At 40.6% G+C, this 21,243-nt stretch overlaps 1 protein-coding gene across 2 annotated transcripts; it reads left to right on the top strand.

Moving 5' to 3' along the window:
• The first annotated feature begins 2,341 nt into the window (after window positions 1-2,341).
• On the top strand, window positions 2,342-9,842 carry myoz2a (myozenin 2a). 2 transcript variants are annotated; one of them, XM_026161867.2, is made up of 6 exons: window positions 2,342-2,529; window positions 3,390-3,473; window positions 4,200-4,366; window positions 6,421-6,565; window positions 8,463-8,646; window positions 9,310-9,842. In XM_026161867.2, exons 2-6 carry the CDS (start codon window positions 3,392-3,394, stop codon window positions 9,533-9,535), a joined length of 804 nt encoding a protein of 267 aa, XP_026017652.2. In that variant the 5' UTR covers window positions 2,342-2,529; window positions 3,390-3,391; the 3' UTR covers window positions 9,536-9,842. The 2 variants fall into 2 exon arrangements, with proteins under 2 accessions (XP_026017652.2, XP_026017651.2); XM_026161866.2 differs by lacking the exon at window positions 2,342-2,529 and having other exon boundaries at window positions 3,246-3,473.
• Window positions 9,843-21,243: the final 11,401 nt, after the last annotated feature.

Raw genomic sequence — 21,243 nt, forward strand, 5'->3', positions numbered from 1 at the left:
CTCAGATTGTTTTACTGTATCACTTCCATTCAAACAACACATATTATGGTCGTAATACAATACAGCAGTCCATTTCATGTAGAGCATTCTATAAAATAAATGCAGTGAAATATCACAATTTAAGACGTTGCCCTTTTGTGCTCTTTGCTGTCTATTCCCATCTTGTGCTCGGGGCCATTTGTTGCTTGCTGTGCCATCCCGTGAAGCTTTTTGCAAGATGTGTTGTCTCAAATGGTCACTCCATATACAGCACGGGGAGTTGAGAGGGAGACCAGTTCCCATGGTGACCAGATGTTACATAACAACAGTGGGTACCTAGTGTAGCTGAACCATTAGAGAATGAGAGATAAGGGCACAGACGGAGCCGATAAAAAGCAAGTATTTCCCCACCAATTTGGATCTGGGAAACACTTTGCGGTTCAAATGCTTTTTAAAGGGGTGAAGCCTGTTGAAGTGCATAGCACTGTAGCACATGTAATTTTATTGTCTTGATGCACGCTCAATTATCCAAGTAAGAAAATCCCCAAAAGTTGATTCTGTTCATCTGGACATAGCGTGACTGAAGAAGTCACTTGGATGAGTTATGTTCAGCTGAACATAACTCATCCAAGTGACTTCTTCAGTCACGCTATGTCCAGATGAACAGAATCAACTTTTTGGGACATAACTTTATTATTATTCTGTGTCCCAGGCATAGCTTTCTGTTCACTATGCAGTGCAGTTATGCCACTCAGCTTGATATCCAACCCTGAATCCAACATACTGTAGCTCTGCTATGTGCCGCAAACTCAGCCTGCCTTCTTAAAAAACTGGGGGGAAATGAGACTAAATTAAATGTAGCAAGGTCGTTGGAAACATTGTGATGGTATTATAAAGTAAATGAATTCCATTAGACTTTGGTACTTCCTTTATCACATGATGGCACTTAAAACAAATAGTATGTGATTGGTCTGCAAGCCCTGAGGGGACCATGTTCCCGTGGTGGATGTCACTGAATATATTTAATGTTAGCTGTGCATAGCAATTTCCTGAGTGCTGAAACAGCTTTATTTTGATGTTAAAGCTTTGTCAGTGGTTTACTAAGCGAGTTTTCATGTCTTTAGCATTTTTCAATGCACGTCTATTAGAAAAGTTGCAAGCTGGCAGCACATTATTGCCCTATGTATAGTTAGAGCAACTCCAATTCCTCCAACACTTATCAACTGCCAGATATATCCTCACTTTATCTTCCAGAGGGTTTTCATTTAAGTTTATCCGAACTACAGATCTAGTAATCGCCCCACATTTGTTACTTCTTTAGCTTCCAGACTTTTTTTTTTGCAATTTTTGTGCTCTTGAAGAATAGTTTTCTAGTCTTTCTGAAGGTCTTTCAAAGTTTTTCTTTTGACATTAGCTGCTTTTTCATTCATTTTCAGTCCTTTTTGTTCACTGAAGCCTCATCAGAAATGGTCTCAGTGGAAGGGTGGCTGTCAAGAAAGCATTCTGAAGAAAGGGAAACATGGAGGAGAGACTGCCGGATTATACAAGAAATAGACTGAAAATCAGTTGCAACAGGTCTCAGAGAGTGATTAATCCAAGTGGGAAATTTGTGGTTCAAGACATCTTTGATGTGTTAGGATAGCGAGGGACAACACTGAGTGTCTTCGGCCATCTATATGGCATGGTGGGGGTTCTGTCTAATTGGTAACAGCTTCATTTTTCAGCATGATAATGATCCCAAATACTGCCAGTGCTGTAAAAGCATATCAGCATAGAAAAACACACACTGGTTCGCAGTCAAACACAATGGCCTCCGCAGAGCTTGCAGTGTGTGCTTTCTTCTTTGAATGTCCTTTAAGAAGCTTGGAGAACTATATCTGAAGGCTACTTAAAGAAATGACGAGAAAGCTGCCTAAGAGAGCTCAGACTGTGTTGAAGAATGGAAGCGATCGTACCAAATACTGATTTTCAATCTCTGCACCTACTTTATATTTTCCAAATATATAAAGAAATTAGTGGCGGCTTAGGACTTTTGCACAGCACTGTACATGCCTAAATGCAGTGAGTTGCAGTTATCCGACTGGGTAACAGGTATGCCTAATAAAAGTGTTTGCCTTTTATTTATTTATTTGCTTTTTTCATTAAGTTCATTCTCATTTTTTTTACATAATAACTCTAAAAGTGCCCGCTAGGTAAATGTTTGCCTGTTTTGAAATGAACACAGATTCATTCTGAGCTACTGTAATAACACCGGGCCAAGGGAGATGGTGTTGGGCAAGTGAAGTAGTAGTGGCAGCGGTCTAAATTTAGTCGCCCTCTGCTTGTGAACTAAATACCAATGACAACAGACAAACTGACACCCACCCACCCACCCACTCATTCAGTCACTCACAGGCTGCAGCCCCCACTTGCTGCCCTCCCCAACACAAGCCTCAGTAACGGGGAGCGTGAGCGCCCACACGGGTCACACTACCCGGTCTGACCTCACCTTTCTTTCCCCGAGGAGACAGGCACAACTTGAGACAACCCCCTGAGGGTCCTTCAGGACAGGTAAGCCATCGCTTGGGCTTCTCCACAGGTGTGCTGTCCATGTCTAACGTGACACTTGCACTTTTAATCAAGCATGACTCTCTCTGCCACCTACACTCAGTCCCTCTGTATTTTACTGTTGGTGTGATAGCTTGCTTTTATATTTATTTTTTTATTTTTTTAATGAACACATACATGAAAATGTATGTCTTTTTTCTGTATTAATTTAATTGTATATATGGGATATGTCCTGATTTATTTAAAGCGAATGTACCTCAAATACAAAGCTATAAATAGCATATATATATATCTACACAACAGCGTATTGGAGGTAAAGCATTTTGCAACCTTGTCTGTTATCAACTGATTTCTAAGTGATGGTAATTTGAAGACTTGCTGTGAAATGCTCGTTGGTTCTTTGAGAAATTGTTCTTTGCTTTGTGAAAAGCATTTTGGATTCTAATAAAACACTCGTGTTCTCCGACACCTCGGTGTAAACTTTCCGATTTGCTCTCTAATCTGCTGTCTCACATGTTCGATGTGACAACACCATGCTCTGCATCCCTGTCCTTTCAGCCCACTTGGGTAATTTCAAACATATCGATTCTGAGACGCCCCTGACACTGCTGGTTGCCATATCTGCAGAGCATGTGCTTGGCGTTTAACAGCCCAAGGTTATTTAAAGGGAAGTGCTAACTTTGCCCTTTTCACTGCCTTGATAAATTCTATCTGCTTCGGTGGGATTTTGTGCGTGTTGTGGGTGTTTGATGACTAACATGCAGCTGCCTTGCTTTTGTCTTTGATTGTACATTTGAACAGATTGTACTGATGTGCACTGTCTCCTGTGACTTTTTGCCTCACCCCAATCTCCCCAATGGCAGCCATGTCACAGTTCTCCACCATGACAACCAGAGAGAGGAAAATGCAGGCAGCAGCAATCTGCAGGGAGGTTCAAGCCCAAGAAGGTAGCTGTATCGTTTCCTCTTCACTTGCATGTTTTCCTGATCCCTCTGACCTCCCACATTCTGTTCTTACCTTCTTCATTAAACATGTAAACAAAGACAATTAGTTAACAACACCATAAGTTACAGTACAGATCTGTTAGCCTTACTGTCAAATTCTCCAAAATTTACTTTATAAAAGGCATGAGCCCATCATTTTCTAGCAAAACAGTTGCCAACCTTCCCCTCTATGATCCTATAAATAAGCAAATGACTACTTTTATGGCTCATAGTAACTAATCCTTTGTCGTTCTCCTTTGAACACGCTATTTCAGGGCGTGGACAACTGTGCGCCTTGGGGATGGGGAGGGTCTGAAGGCTACTGACAGCTGAAAGATATTCTGGCAAATTATGTGTCTCACGCTTGAATATAGGTCGATGACATCTCCATGATCAGCATGCAGTAGCTAACATGCGGAGCAAACCATAAAACAAGCACTGAATATGAGCTGATTACGAGGGAAGATAATTCCTCGTTCATCATACTGGCAGGAATGCTAAGTCAGCAGCCATGTACAGGATTTTTTCTTTTGTGCAGGGAGGTTTTTTTTTTCCTGTATGGATTTAATTTGATTCAGCATAGGTGGGAGTATAGGAATCGTGAAAATACATTTGTCTTGTCAGAAGTCTGATTCAAGCACTGAATAAACACAAGTTGTTTAGTGTCTTGTTTTGTTTCCTTCTGTTCAGATATAGAAATGGATCTGGGAAAGAAGATGAGTGTGCCTAAGGACATAATGCTGGAGGAGCTGTCTTTCGCCTCCAACCGGGGCTCCCGTCTCTTCAAAATGCGTCAGAGACGATCAGAAAAATACACTTTTGAGAGCATCCAGAACCAAAACAACACACAGCTGAATGTAAGAAGAACTGTGGTCTAAATTATTATCTTAAAGAAATCTTTAGATATTGGGGAAAAAAAATCTTCTTTTTCAACAATAGGTCCCAAAATCGAGTCCTTGTTCATGTTTGCGTAGGAACTACAGTTAAAGCTGCAGGCAGCAGCAGGCTACCTTATCAGGAAGATTTGCTAGCCAGTTACCTTGACTCTCTCAAAAGATAAAAACTAATTAAATCAAACAAACTGACTAACCAGACGAACCAATCACCCTAATCTAACCAACTAAGCTAATCAACCCAACGCAACACAAACAATCAATCAACCCAACTAACCCAAACACCAACCAAACTAATCAAATTAACCAACACAACCAACCCAACAATAAACCCCCCCAAAAATCTGTCCTCTACAACTTTATAATCCACATTTCATATCTTCTTTGTTTGAACTGTACCAGTTTAAGATCACTGCAACATAACAGCATGTAAATCCCATACGTAGCTGTTAATGGATACTTTAAAGCATTAATGTGGCCACTGTAGCTCACATTAAACAATAATGTGAGTCAGATATTTTAATTAAAAGGCCCCAGAAAGGATAAAGATCACAAACACACTGTTGAGGTCCAGTTCAACCACCAAGATGAAGTCTAAAGATGGCTACCAGCCTGGTGCTGACCAGTTACTGCTTTTAATCATGCAGAACTTAAACTTTTGATACAAACCCAAGCTGTCTTTTGTAATAGGTTGGAGACATGTTCATCTCTGGTCTAAAGCTGAGCATTTACTTACTGGAGTCTATGGGGATTCAGTCACTTGTGGAGGCAGTTCTTGGCATCTCTAACGGTCAATTCTTTAGCACCCAAGGTTGCAATCTTTAAATCTTTTAACCACCTAACTCCTGATAAGACAGCAAATAAGCAGATAATCTCATTAAACTGCACAACTAATCATTGAAATGCACATAAATTTATGATCATTTGTAGGGATAAAGATTAAGAGGGTACCGTAAGAATTCCACATTGCTAGCGTGCATATTTTTCATGCCCGATTATCCCTTTCCTAATTCATCTTCTTTCACCAAAACATGAAAAACATTCCACCTTACATCCTGACAAAGTATAAGCACTTCGAGTGTTTATATTGCTTGTGCCACAAACACAGGGCAGTGTATCTGTAGCACAAGTCGTGCAGTTGGTCATAAGTGGTTTTATTAATGTTCCTTTGTGTATGGATGGGCAACACGCCAAGTTAGCATTTTCTTTTCTCAGCGGTACCATTCGCTGATCTGGTCACACAAAGAAGTTCATGTCTCACAGCGCACAGCAAAATCAAGTAAAGCCAGGTTTCTCTCTGTTATATCTAATTAATTAGGATCCGTAGTTATGTCCTCTTTAATTTAGTTGTGTGGTTCCCTTGTGTACTTTTCAATGCCCCCCTTAAGTCCACAGATAAAATAACTATTATGCTCAAGAGAAGTTTTTCCCCTCATCTTTGATGTATGAAGGACTTAGATATCTCGGTTTGTTTATTGCTCTGGGCAATAGAAGGATTTTGTTTCAAGTTGTCAACATTTCCTGAGGAAATCCTCGAGTAAATCATCATAAATATCTTTCAGAGGGGATGAAAAGCCGGGTGCTGGGGCTGCAGTACATTTCATCTCAGTCCAGAGAATACTATTTCGAATGTAGAGGGCAAATGGACAGACAACTGGACAAACAGATAGCTCCTTTGTTTAAGGAAAACGTGGAAAATTGAAGATCTGTTATGTGCTTATCATGTGATATCGCTGCAATGAAGATACAACTGATTTACTGTTTAGATTTATGACTTCTAAACTGAGGAAACTTTGATATGCATGTCATGGTTATCCATTTTTATGTCATATTAACCTCAAAGATGGCAAGATGTTTGCTGCTTGTTTCTCCTGTTACCAAGTAACCAAACAAATGCTGTCGAAAATGTTCCAAAAATCGTGTGAAACGTTGATATGAATTGTCAGGAATCAACTGATTGATAAATGGTTTCAAACCTTTTTTGTGGGCCCGAATGACCTCTTTGATCTTTCTTGTAGAGCATTGCCATCTTCCAAACTGAGACTGGGAATACCACTGACAGCCACAGCGGCCAGAACAACGTAGGTGTTGACCAGCCACCGAAAGTGACATGTGACACAACAACTATGGAAATGGTGCCAGATCCCACCCGCATTGCTCCGGGTAGGTAAAGCTGTGTGATACAGTGCACTGAAAAAACTTTCCAAGGACTCAAAATCATACAGCAGTGATATACTACTGACTTATATTCAGCTGTTCCTATCCATTTAACCTGTTTGCGTTAATTGTGTTGTACTAAACTTTGGTCTTTTTGCTGTATGATGAATGCTAAGTACAGCTCCCAGCAGAGTGACTGCGCACATGTGCTCTGCACAAAGTACTAGATGTGCCGTGTTTTGATATGGATTCAACTGTTTCTCGTTGTTTGTACTCAAGCAGGCTTTGATCGTGCAGGAAAACAATTTTCTTCTTTGCCTGGAATCTGCTGGCCTCGGGCTAAATATGATTACACATTTCTGTTCTCCCTCTCTGAGCCTGACTCCTTTATTTATTTCTATATATTCATCCTACTCCCTTCTCTCATGTCTACTCCTTTTATTCAACTGTCCTTATTGCAATCAGCTCTTACCATCATTCTAAAATTCGTTGAGTTTTACTCACGGAAACCGTTTCCTGTTTGGCTCTTGTGCTGCTGATACCATCAGCTGTGCACTCACATCCTCCCTCATGTCCTAATTTTGCTCAGCTGACACAAAACCATGATTTAAGGATGACCGTGTTGACACTAGGGTGGGGTGCTATTTGTGGCCCAGACACAGACCCCAGGGTATGTGAATGAAGTCAGTCCAACTGTAGCAGAAATCTGGCCAAAGTGCATCAGGTATCAAATGGGAATTATGTTTAAAATAGCCCACTCATCCACTTACTGTAGGAGTGCATGCCAGGCAATAGTCATATACAGTAAGCCCATTTCAACAGTTAAACACCGGAAACTTCACAAAAAGTTATTTTTGTGCCATTTTTCAACAATGGAAAAAGGAATAAGCAAACGTGCCTTTAGTTATCAGGCCACTTGGACACTAATTAAGCCAACTGCTGGTTTTTTTTTTCACATTTCCTTTTTGGTTTAGTTCCTTCTTTTATCCCTGCATGAAACTGGGGTGTAATCATCCTTTCCCACGAAAGTATCAGCTTAGCCAAACGTCCAACCACAGGAATAATATCCCATGGCCTCAGAAACATTTTTACACAGTGTTTTGTCATAGATTATTCCCCCCCTACCAAAAAAATCTGTAAACTTCCCCACAGGTCTGTTTGGTTTCTCCTGCTTCCTCCTCAGGGCAAAACATAAACTCAGGAAGGGGGAATTGTTCATTGTGAGGGGTTAGGACGTGACACAGCGGCCCGTGTTATGTAACGCCAAGCTTGCAAGCCCCCCTGAGTGAAGCGCTGGGTTTGAAGGATAGTACTTTCGATTGGACTCTCCCATCAACACACACAGTGTATGTGGGGAGACATACATGCAGGCATGCATCCACACACCCACACGCACAAACACGGGGAAGCTGTGCCTTTATTCTGTTTGGCTGTGAACTTTAATGAGAAAAAAAGGAGCTAAAGAAGAAAGACAGGACACTTAGACTGCTGTTAAATTAGGTACACATTTGTAACAAAATACAGATGAAGATATTTTTTTTTAAATGTCACTTTCCTTTAGTCTGAAATGACCTGATCTCTTTGTTCTTTTGTATTTACATGCAGTCAAACTAAAAGACAAACCAAAATCAGTTAAAAGTTTAACAGTTACAGACGGTGGAAAGGGGAAACGTTTTTTCACTTCTGAACTCAAGTTTTCTTCAGATCTGCGATGAAAGTGAAGGATCTGCTTTCTTTGGACAGTACGTTCGCTGGTGGCTGTTGAAGAAGTCTTTTGAACTGACTCTCACAAAGTTCTGGTTTGCGAACCGTGTGGAAAAAGCCAACACCTGGTCTTTATTTGACATAGAAAAACAGAAAAGCCCCACATGCCTTCACTGCCAGTGTTGTATAATTTATCCAGGGTATGGAGGTCCTTTGAAAGACATCCCTCCGGAGAAGTTCAACAGTACAGCTGTGCCAAAGTCCTACCACTCACCCTGGGAGCAGGCCATCATCAATGACCCTGCCTTGGCTGACACTCTCATCACCCGCATGCCAGAGCTGGCACCTCAACAAGACCTGCCAGGGTACAAAAGCTTCAACAGGTAATTCCCAAATAGGTCAGATGTGTCAAATATAAGGCCCGAGGGCCAGAATCATCCTTTCAAATGTAAAAGAGGGCATATATTTTGGAGTTTTAAATGACGTTTTACAGATTTTCCTACTGATAAAGGCCTCACCCATGGCCATTCATACTAGATCAAAATAATCATGTAAAAGATAGCCCTGAGATTAAATGCACAGTTAAACTTCTTTGCACGAACTTGAATCAAAGCAGACCTTATGTGGCCCACGATGTAAAATAAGTCTGACATCCCTGAAACAGGTGAACAAATGGAAACACAAATGGAAATTAGGAGTTAAAAGTGAAGTTATAACAATAAAACATTTAAATATATAACTGTTGAGGGTGTGTTTTACTATTTATGAATGTAAATCGCATCCATTCAAAAGTCTAACTCTCTCTGAATTATACATTCTTGCTTTAATATAGCATGACTGCAAGTGGTGAGTGAGCAAAGAAAATACTGTCCTTCACCTCATTCGTTGCACAGTGTTTCTCACACTCAGCAACTGTATCTTAGAAATGTCCCCGGGTCAATGTCTTTGCTTGGCTTTAATTAATTGCATCACTTCAAATGTCACTTCAAGTTTCTCTCATTAGCACATGTTGTCTGCTGTTAACACCGTGGCTTTGTCATCTCCAGGGTGGCAACCCCTTTCGGTGGTTTCAGCAAAGCACCCAGGCCTGCTCCTGTCAAGACCCTTCAGGTAGAAATCCTCCCAGAGCTCCCGGAGCTCCAAGGGGACACCCCGGTAATTCGACCCTCCTTCAACAGAGCTGCTCTGGGGTGGGTGTCTACGGGTGGTCCAGTCCCCCTCCCTAATGTTTCTGTCGAGAATGCGCTCATCCCTGAGTCAGAAGACCTTTGAACCCGTGTTGAAGTCACACAGAGATGCTGTCTACTTAGTTGCTTAACCTGAGGTTGTTGTTTGTGGAGTGATGCTGGAGTCAGAACAGAGCATCCTGTTGGGTGTTGCTGGTTCAAGTTAGCGTGTATGTAGTACCCTTTGGTCTTTCCACTGATGTTAACTGTTGCACTGCAGGGAATAATTTAAAAAAATCACTGTGTACATTAGACAGGCACACTACTGAAAACTGTTGTATATTGATTTTCATAAACAGATTTTATCTCACATTTTTGCTCAATAAAGTGGCGTACAATGATCAAAAATCCAATCAGAATTTTTGATTTTCCTTTTAATTGGTTTCAAAAGAAAGGGAAAAAATTGCACATTTCTGTTTTGGGAAAGGGAACAGAATGCAATATGTATGTGTGCGATACGGGTTGGTATGAGCTAGCTCCAGTGAAGGACGGTGCATTTTTGTGCCATAGTCCTATGCAAATTTCTCAGTTATCATAGTGTGTGAGAGGCCAGAGATCCATGTGAGCCAGTGTAACGTGCCTCAAGGTTACACTGCCTGACAAATCAAATCTGCTTCAGCGATATGAGCGACTTGACTGATGTGTCTCTCACCTTTTGGCTATGCCAAGCAGAAGAAAGATTGACGTTTGATAAGCTGTGGCCGCTGTCTTTCTGTTTACTACCACAACAGCCTATTTTGGAAGGCACCCCAGCTACAACAAGCTTAAGCAGCCATATTTATTCCCCGATACCATACATGTTACATTTGGGGCGAATAGATATTGTGCAGTTATCTTATGGTTATTCAGAGAGATAAATTAATAAAATAAAATAGAAATTAAAGAAATTATTGGAATTTTGTTCATGTATACTCAAGCACCATCTCTTCATACAATGTTTTTTTGCTTAAAGCAGCTAGTATAGTAGCATACTGTCAGGCTAACTTTTAGCTAGCATGCTAACTTTGTACTAAGTGTTTCTATTAATCTGTTTAAAATTATATCTTTCGGCACTTTGTCACTAGTAGCATGTGACAAAAACAAACAGCTGATTCCCATTTCTTTAGTTGAATCTATTTAAGAAATGATAGTTTGACTGACAGTTTGGCAGGCACAAAATACTTTTTTCACCAACAATGTGATTCCTGATGAGCTATTGACCAAAATCCTGAGATAGCTGTCAATGGTGTGCAGTGTGTCCTTAAAAAATTTGAGGAAACTTGATGGAAGACAAAAGAACTATTGGCAGAACTGAAAGGCTATCTACTGAAGATAAACAGTATCTGAAAGAAATGTGCTTTAAAAAACACAGCAAAGACCTGACATAGGACCTGAGAGATCCCTCACCTCATCAGAAATGGGCTCAGTGGAAGGGTGACTGTCAAGAGGCTATTGTTAACAAATGGAAACAGGAAGAAAAGGCGAAGGTATGCCAAATTACACAAATCAAATCAACCTGGTACTAGCAGTGATATGAATATTACATGGCCATGCTCTATTCTTGGTGATGTCAAAGAGATACACTGAAACATATTGATAAGATTAAAAAACTCTATGGAGGACAGATGTTGTTTATATGCAAAAAATAGGTATATAAATGAGATGTTGCTTACATGAAATTAAAATGAAAGGACGCTTTCATATCGAACTGTAGGCACATAAAGGCTAAAAGCAGATCATATTAGCACATTGCTAGGTGGTTGTCAGGCAGTGTGAATGTGCCAAACTATATCAAGCAAAATTCAACTTTCATGGATACAAATTAGGTGAAAGAATGATAAGATGCTTTTATAAATTGTCATATGTGCATAATTGCCAAAAAAATGATCATTTTAGCCTGTTGGCAGATGGTTGCTAGGTAACATGATTCTTTCATAATATCTGATATAGATCACTCTTAAGTAGCCTCTGATGTACCTGTGTTTGAAGTTACAGAAATTGAATTGAATTTACATAAATTTTTAATTTAAATTTTCATTTACATAACCAGAGTTTCTATATTTGACATACTTACACAGCATACTTTGATAACCTATGTTTAATGAAAGTAACATTGCACTTTATTGTGTTTAATACTTCAATAGCCTTTTTTACTTTGGTGAAATTATCGCTATTTTTTTCTTATTTCTATTTTTTCAAGATCTTATTCTTTTATGTAAATAGTAAATAGTAATTTTTCTTGGTCTTGTGATGTGTGTATATTTTACAACTCAAGCCCAACTGATGGAAATATGAGTGGGAAATACCAAACAGACAATACTAAACGATACTGAACGGTCAGGAGGTTTAACAGCTAAAAGGTCTCAGTTATGACAGATCACATCTGCTGTAGGTTGGCTACAACTGCCAATCACTGTGACAAGGTGTCATTTTGATTTCAGGTAAGTTGATTGCCTTGAATTAGCTTTCAGTTAAGTTTATCAAGGCAAATCATCCTTTGATAAAGATAACTTGCTTTGCTATATAATGAAACCTTGACTATTTGCAACACTGCTGCATACTTAGCTGCTGATTTCTGTTAAAGTGGTTCTGTTCCTGCTGCCAAAAATGAAATAAGAAATGCCTGTCAGATATTTTGCAGCCATGTGACTCAGGCCAGTGTAGGTGTTCCTTGTCGCTGTTGGAGAGCCTTTGGTATGTGCAGCTTCGGCTACCACTCCCTTTTTTTGTCCTCCTGAATTCCTCTAACCAGTCTCTTCAGGAAAACTGTTTGTACAGCACACCGCCTAGCATCCAACACTTCCAATAGCCCAGCCAAGTACCACAGCGGATATCGAGCAGTGTTTATCAGCACCAGGCACAAACTCACTTTGAACTTTGAATGTAGCCATTATCAAAATGCAGCACTGGAAATATTATTGGCAGAGACCCTAGCTGGGGGTTGGGGAAGCCAGACGATTCGATTATTTGTGTCAAACTGCAACCGGTCTCCCCTGAGGCACATTCGCCTTGACATGAAATAGAACAGTAGGTACAGGCTAGAGCTACAGTTTGCCCGGGATAGTGGATTGTCCCAAACTAAAAGGTTGGATGTAGGTTCAGCAATGGACTCTTATGGAGTCTTTGAACAGGAGATTAAACTTTATAATCCTTTGCTCTCTTACAGTTGTGGTCAGAAGTTTACATACACTCATTATGGGCATGGATGTCATAGTAATTTGGAGCTGTCTACTGTCTCACTCACTTACTGAGAGGACAGACGCACGCTCCACTTGACTGCCGCGTCTCTCACCCTCTCTGTTATTCACATAATGATATTATCCTATATCCTCGCATGTGATTGGCCACAATATGGAGGGATTGGAGCATAGCTGAGCCACTGTGAGAGCTGAGCAGCGAAAGGAAATTAAGTGAGGAGCCGGCTCTCGCTCAATGGGAGGCGACTCTTCAGATTCACTACAAAGCACTCTCTAAGCACGGCCCTTAGAGCTGATGCTTTTGCGCAGGACACATTATTAAATGTTACATTGTGTGTCAGGATACTGTTGACTCCAAATCTCCTGACCACTATGTTGATCTGAGACAGCAAGACCAAGACAGCGAGACCAAGACAAGACCAAGACCAAAGTCCGTCCAGACCAAGACAAGACCAAGACCACGTAAAAGTGTTCTCGAAGTCTCGAGACCAAGACCGGTTTTGAGACATCCAACTCTACATCCTAACCAATTTCCTCTCATCTGAGGACGACAGTTTGGGTCTTCTTCCATAACTGGCCTGAGTGGTGACACATCCAAATAATTTGTACTTACAAACAACTCTTTGATCTGGAAATCTGCAGTTGTTTAGAAATGTGGATTCCAGGACTCCAGATTCCATGTTCAAAATAGCTTCCAGCTATGACTCAGGACGTAGAGCAGAGCATCTACTAATTGGGATATTGCTGGTTCTTGTGTAAATCTACAACTCTCTCTAGATTTTCACTGGGTTCCTTTAAAATTTCCCATTTTTCAAAATATCCTTTCTTTGTTAGCATAAAAACAAATCCTTTTTATGCTGGCAAAGAGAAACTACTGTTTGACTACTATCGTAGTCAATCATGATCACTGATGTGAAGTTAATAGGCCGTCGCCTTGTTAAGTTAAAAGACATTGTAGAGTCTTTAACACCACTGATAAAAAGATTTGCTTTGAATAAGAGCACCAGGGAGAGACACTCGTGATAGCATGTCGAAATCTCAGAGGACATTCCTTCAAAAATAAAATGCCTTTGGAGCAAAAGAATGAGTACACAAACACCCAATAGATATCAAGTTATCACTTGTTATGCAATAAGAACCCTGACAAGATGGAAACGTACAGTTTTTGGGTGTGTTCAACAGATGCAAGAAGTAGAGATGTTAGAGTCATGTTTTTTTGTACAGTGTGACCCGGCTAAGTCTGAACAGCTGGCTGTCTGTATGTTTATCAGCAGTTAACTATGGTCCCTGCTGCTGTTGCATTCGCTGTCAGGTTTTAAAGCTGAAGTCTCGTGGGTTTCCATCTGCACACACAGCACCGAACACTGATTGTGCAGTATGGCTGCTGACACAGACAACTGCTTAAAGGTTGCACAAGTTGACCGGCCAATATCCCAGAAGGATTCCTCTAAGTATGCATGGGTCTAGCGAGAAAAACAAATGTGCTGTGAAATAACAACTGCAAGGGCACCGAGGAGTGCCCACATGAAGACATATGGTTCTCTCAAAGGTTTTTGCATATGGCCGCACTTCCAATGTTTTCAGTGTCACGTTTTAGGTTGGTTAGGTTAGGTTAGAAATGTTGGAAATCTGGGATTAACCTTTTTTAATATATGACCTCCTGACATCAAAATCCACTAGCAACTAAAATGCAAAGCTAATCTAGTGTGTCAGCGTTTTAGTTTATGTCTTTCTCATCTGATGCGAAGCAGGTGTACATTCTCACAGGAAAGTGCAAAGCCCGGTGGGATTTCTAAATATACGAGCGAACATAAAGCATTCCTGGGGTCAGTCGGGCGGCGTTTAGTTGCACATGAGGTGAGGTGAAGGGTGACGCGGCACACATTCCGCTTCTGAAATGAGGTGGAGTGACGCAACAGGGTCAAGTATGTCTGGCTCTTGAGAAAAAAAACCCTTCAGTCGATCACGCCTCAGAAACCACAAGTGGACAATAACTGACAAACAGTGATGAATATGCTAGTTTCTGTGAGTAGGTACAGAAGTGTTGTGGGCGTTAAGGTGAATGCCAGCACGAATCTCTGAACTTCTTCCAGCTTTTAAGGACAGGAACATGCGCTCTCCCTCTCTCACTAAATGCACCGAGCTTGAGCAAACAGAATGTAGAGACAGCTTCATGGAGGGATGCACACAGCTAGGCAAATAATTACCTTGTATGGACAAATGAACATTCAAAATCATGTTCCTGTTTACTTGCAAAAGCCCTTGAGACCAATTAGCACTGTGTTCCCTCACGGTAATCCAGCCTAGGCCTTTGTGCCTTCAGAGGGCTCATCTATATTCCGGAGCGGTCAGTATACATCAATTTCCTCTCTTTGTTTAATAGTCAGCCAGGAATTATTAACTTTCTGCTTCTAATATGAACAGCAGCTAAAACAATCTGCAGCAATGACACCTTTAGGTGGTAAGCAAATGCTCTTTTTCCTAGCAACAACAACAACAGCAACAACAACAACAACAAAGAAAAAAGTAATTGCCCTCGATGTTGATACAGGAAGTAGCCCATTCTGCTGATGTCTTTTTTGGGGAAAGACTAATTTATGTACCTAATCTTAGTCAGTGAAGCTATCTCACTTTCTGAACATGCACTGGGGCAATAGCATGCTTGCTCTGTGTGCTGCAGCTACCGTGGATACAGCAAACACAGCAGAGAGATATATCACCGTCACCACCTTGGCTGCACTCCAGAGTTAATGTAACATGGGGAATTGGCAAAAAACAATGCTCATGTCATCCCCTTTTCTGCAGTAAAACAATGAGCAGTGTTTCACTCGGGGTCAGATAGAAAATGTAAATTAATACAAATTGCCCCTGCTCCTGTCCCACGGGACAAGTCTGAGGTGATGCCAAGTCATCATGACTTACACAAATGCCATTTTGGTGAATGTTATACAATGTAGACAAGATACCAAAGATAATATTTGTATCTTAGCCTGTTCTATGTCTTTTTCTACAGGCTTTTATTTTGAACTGTACCCCAAAAATGCATTTCTAGATGTTTCGACCATGAAGTGGATGAAAAAGTGGTTGACCAACAAAAGTCCTCTTCAGAAACTACTTGTTGAAACATTCTTGTGAAACCTGAAAAGGCTTCTTCGTTCGAAAAAGTAATTATTACAGGATTTTAAACCCCGGTTAAATATAGTACAAGTCGCTTTGGAGGCGTCGCCCTCCCATGGCCTCCATTGCGGCGTTGGAGCATGTCTAATCTCTTACGTAACAACAGGACATTCACTGCTTCATTAGTAGTAACTCAATAGGATCACAGCAAATGGTGTTCACAGACAACAAGCTTTGCTTTGTTCAGTCGTTCTTCCGTGGGAAGTTGTTTTTAAGGAAGGGAAAATAACCTTGATTGTCAATTTCACAACTCGATCTCACATGTTGCATTGTGTCCTTAAAAAATCCATATTTGTTTGTGTCCCTGCATTTTTTTGAACTTATTTGCGTTTCCCACGATGACACATTCAAACTTGTATGCGCACACACTGGGGCTTTGATTGTTAGTAGACAGGAGCAGATTAAGTTCAGATTTCAGTTAGGCGCTTTAAAATTTGCAGATGCTTTTGCTACAGCAGATAAAAGCAATGAGAGACACAGAAACTGAAGCTTTATTCATTCATATTTCCTTACACTGTATTCCCACTGTCCTCTAGGGAAACCAATTCTAACTTTTTCAACATTTAAATAGAAGATTTTGCTATTTAGATTCAATCTGTCTCACAGTAAAGAGGAGCAAGATGAAAGCAGAGACCTTTTGAACACACAAGTCTCCCGTTGTGTTTATGGTGTACAGTAAATATGGATCGAAAAATCAGACAGCAGTGCTAAAAATATACCATTAAAAAATGGCACCACACAGCTGAGGTGAAATGGGATTTAGTTGCCCAGTAACCCATTTGAGATAATCAATGAATCTATTTCAATAAAAGCTGATTCTACTAATCTGATGTGTACTGGTTGTGGTTTTCTTTCTTGGCAAAGAGATGGTATAGTTTTGTCATTTGAGCTGTGTTTATTCACTGTGTTCAGCAAATCTCTTGCTGCTCACTGGAGCTTTCTGAAGGTGAGAAGTCCGGGCAATGGCACCAGGTCTCTACGGGACATTTACCATGTGCGCTGTCTCCTTGCAGAGCTGGCAAAGTGTTGGTAATTATTCTTAAAATAAAACACCCTTCACAACAGAATCAAACCTGGAAAGACTGGTGGTTGGCTGGGCTTTTGGGGAATTTACTAGACATTTGGACCATTTGCAAAAAGTGAGAAGCACAGACAAAAAATAGTAGAAAAGTAGAAAGAGGCAAAAATGAATCTTAAAATCAATCAGCCACTACTTTGCAAAAGTCATTTAAAGTGCATTACATCCAGGCAATGATGTGTCAGTGCAGTGATAAAGTCATTTTGTTTTTAGAGTTTCAGCGCAAAGTTGGAAATAATGCTGACGGGGCACAAATTATCAAATGCACCAGCTTGATTGCAAGCTGTCCACCAAGGTCAGGAAAGTAAAAAAAAATATTAAGCTTGCATTTGTGGAACTTGTTAAAGGCCTGATCTCTTCGAGCTGTCTGATTCATAATTTATAGGGACTTTAAATTACTCAGTGGCAGCACTTCAAAGGTAGCCAAGAAGGTGTCCATAATATGAATCTTTTCTAATGTGAGCGTGAACCACTGGTAACAAAGTAATCGTTAATCCTGTGTGAAAAAAAATAAATCTTAATATCACTTCTATAAAATCACCCCAGTGTGCATGGCTTAACTGCATCCCATTCAATAGAAGTAGAATATGTTTTATTAAAATGTGTATTTCCATAAAATAAAGCAAGTATAGGCCTAGAGGTAAGTTAAATACTTTTACACCAAGATCTTAAAGGCTCACATCACTCACGAATATTATTACTGCACTCCGGAGCTTTTTTAGATTTCAAGAGGAAGCATTATATGTCCCTCTAGGAAATGTGTGCACAGGGAAATAGCACTGTCTCCTCAATGGGCCTTTTCAAGTACTTCCTGGGGAAAGGCTGGACCACTCTGATACATTGTGTCCCCTCAGCGCACACTCCATCATTGCGCAGAGTTTCCTCAGCCTTAACGAGTGACTTAACGAGTGTTTTTAAAAGCAGAGTTTTCTTCTGTCTTTATAGCTCTCTAAAAATATATGGACTTATCTTACGTTTGATTATTAGTCTTTCTAATTAATCACTTACACAGGATTTATGAGTTTAAACGCAGGTGGTGCGGTGCAGGCACATTTCCGTGTTAGAGAGACATTGGAAATAGTGCTGTGCTATACTGCAAATTTTAGTATCGATTGGATACAGAGTAAATACAGGGCCAATACTGCCACCAGTGACCTTTAAAGGCAGTTTATGTATGGGAGAGCAGTGCGTCATGATCCAATACCAATACTAGCGTTGGTATCGACACTATTGATATTTGTATTGATGCATCAGACAAATCCATTACCAAAAACCAGCATGCTCACATGCATAATCAGTCAGGTTGGATAAATTTATCTCAACCATATACAGTGTGATGTAGTTGTCATGTAGAAAAAGGATAACAAGATGCCTGGCCTTGGTTTAGAGGGTATTAACTGAGTAAATGTCAACGAAATCCAAGCTGCTTGTTTAAATTAATGTAATTATTCTAAATAAAAAAAATATGGTGAGCTTGAGCCATGAAACACGTCAGGGATGAAACACTAGTGTCTAACTTAAAAAAAAAGAGAGAGAGGTTGGGATGAGGGGGGCTTAATTGTACACTCCTTTCATTTGCTTTCTTTATATAACAGGATCAGGCAGATGGTGTTTGGGTAACACCAGCCTTACATGACTTCCCTCCACTCCCAGTTGTTCATAATCATCGCTGTTAGGAATTGCCACCACAGTATTAGTGTAACCACGCAGGTGTAAACAAACCTTAAACGCTGCAACACTTGATCTGCGGGGGGAAAAGAGCAAAAAAAAAAAAAAAAAGCAAGAACGCGGATATCCTGTGAGATTTATGGGAATCTGTAAAGCACACGTTGTGAAAAAATTTTTATGCACTCAAATATACTTTAACTGACTTTTGGAATATTATAAAGAACCGTCCAAGTGCGCATGTGATGCTGTTTCTAGCGCACTCCGCATTGTAGCAGTAAGCTGCCCCCCCTCCTCGCCAGCACCATAAAGCAACATTAACGAGCTTGCCAGCAGAGTTGGCGCTCTGCAAATATTGGAGCGTGCGTGCGCGCGCGCCCTAGCAGTGGCAGCGGTGTACAGTAGCATGGCAGACTGCAGTAAATACAGTGTTGAAGAGGCGGGGTTTGACATCTCCGCTCTGAAAACATCTCTAATCCAGTATTTCAGGTGGCCAAGTCGACCGAGCGAACCATTGCTCACTACCGCCGCGCTTCAGAGAACTGCAGCACAAACGCACGCCTCCTCCAGCCGGAGTGTACCGCGAGTGGACAGACGGGGCTGGTGTGTATCCGAAGTGGAAACTCGCCGTAGGAGAAGAAAACAGAGAAAAACCCGGAGAGGGAGAGAGAAGTTTAAGCGACGCGAGGCAACACTTTACTTGTCTGGGCGGTGTTTTAGTTCCCAGCGTCTCCCCGTTTGAAGAACATAGTAAGCAGAGACTCATTCGGCTTTTCGGCGAAACTCAACCAAAAGAAAAAAATTACTTCCAACTCTTGTTCAGCGAACTCTAAAAAGGATATTGCGGCACTTTTTGTTGTCATTATTCAGCCACAGGTAAGCGTCAGCTGAAGTTTGACAAATGTACTTGTCTTTCCTTGTTTATGTTTGTGGCAGTACGTGGGGGCGGAAGCTCTACCTGGAACTCAGGTAAGTCGGAAACCAGGTAGGCCTAGCGTTAGTTAGGCTAGCTTTAGTTAGCATAACTTGCTATAAAAATATAGGTGTGGAAATTGTTTAGAAGTTTAGTAGAGTTTATTTGTCGTTTTTATTTTTTGACTGTTTATTTTATTCAGTTTATTATTATTATTTATGGGCCTTGAAATAGGCTCACTGTGAACAGTGAGCTGTGAGTGAGGCTATGAATCGGTCATTAAATATTATAAAATGTAGCATAAGGTCACGGAAGCTGGCGTGACGTTTTTAGTGTTGGAATGCTTTATTTCGTGACACACACACGTGCGTTATGTCAGCTTTTCTGTCACACAGTGTGCTATCAGAGGATGTCTCATCACTTTTTATTGCGTGTGGAAAGGTTTCATGTTGCGCAATCATGTACACTTTTGTTTATATCTACAGGAAAAAATTGCTGCTAGTCTGGTTTTTGTTGTTGTTGTTTTTGTTTTGTTTTTTTTTGGGGGGGGGGGATCAGATCTGTTGTAACAGAACTTCTCTTATGTGGCACCAGTAGACTGGTTTTTCCCCTCTAAACTCATGATAAGACCCTCATCCCGACGAGCCCAGTCCCTTAAGCACAGTGATGATGAGGCGATGAGATCATCAACCCTTTAGACATCTTGCTCACTCAGCCTTCACATTGATGCAAGTGGAACATTTCCTTAAGGACAAAGATGGTGAAATAAACATAAAGGCATGCCGACGAACCAGTTTTTGACGCTGGGCCTTCTGCCACGTCTTTGTGTGCAAGTACATTGAGCAAGAGTACTTGGAAAAACTGTTTACTAATGTGCTGTGTCTTCATCAGCTTTTTAGAAAGATGGTGTGTGATGATAAGCTACTAACCCAGAGGTCTGCCACTTCAGGTTTAGCTTTAAAAGTTTTTTCTTTATGCATTTAAAAAAAAAAAAGTTGCAGAAAAAAAAAGATAAATTGGGGGCAGGGTCATGATCATGCTTGATGTTTCTTGGCTAGCTGTTGTCAAATGAGGGGCCATTAAGGAAGCAATTGTGAGAGCAGAAAGGCGGATGTTATATTTCAGTCAGATTCTATTCAGCTTTGGATCCTGGCTCTGTGCTTTTGTTCTTCCTTTTCCTCTGTTGGAAGCAGTAAGGAGTAATGGGTGACTCAGCGCGGTGTGGGTGACCTGTTCAGTTTCACAGGGTTGAACACGGGGACCGTGTGTTGGAACGCAGCAAGACTTTGAGCAGGAAGCCCACACAGGAAATGACCGCTGCATTGTTACCCATTCTTAAACCATGTCTGCAGTCTGCAGGGAATTTCAAGTGAAGTTTCACTGTTTTTTTTTTTTTTTTTTTTCTGGGGTTTTTTTTTTTTGGGGGGGAGGTATTTATTTATTTTTTTGTTTGTTTTTTTGTAGAATAAACACACAGGGTCAAATTTATTGCTTGTTCTTGTACATGCATTGGCTGCTTGTTTATGAATCTGTTTCCTAGTTCTAACGCCTAATTAATTAAACCGACCGAGGGAAGAAATGTTGAATGCGTTCAGTTCAGGGAAATTTTAAATGTTGCTTTAAGAGTAGTTTATGAGGAAGAATTGTGATTCATCCTTACTCTATCAATATGAGTCAGACTTGGAACTTTGTATGACTTTACCAAAAGTGGAGAAGTTCATTTTCAAGTCTAAAAACAGACCCAG

This window comes from Astatotilapia calliptera, chromosome 3 (genome assembly GCF_964374335.1).
Source record: "Astatotilapia calliptera chromosome 3, fAstCal68.1, whole genome shotgun sequence".
Taxonomy (NCBI): Eukaryota; Metazoa; Chordata; class Actinopteri; order Cichliformes; family Cichlidae; genus Astatotilapia; species Astatotilapia calliptera.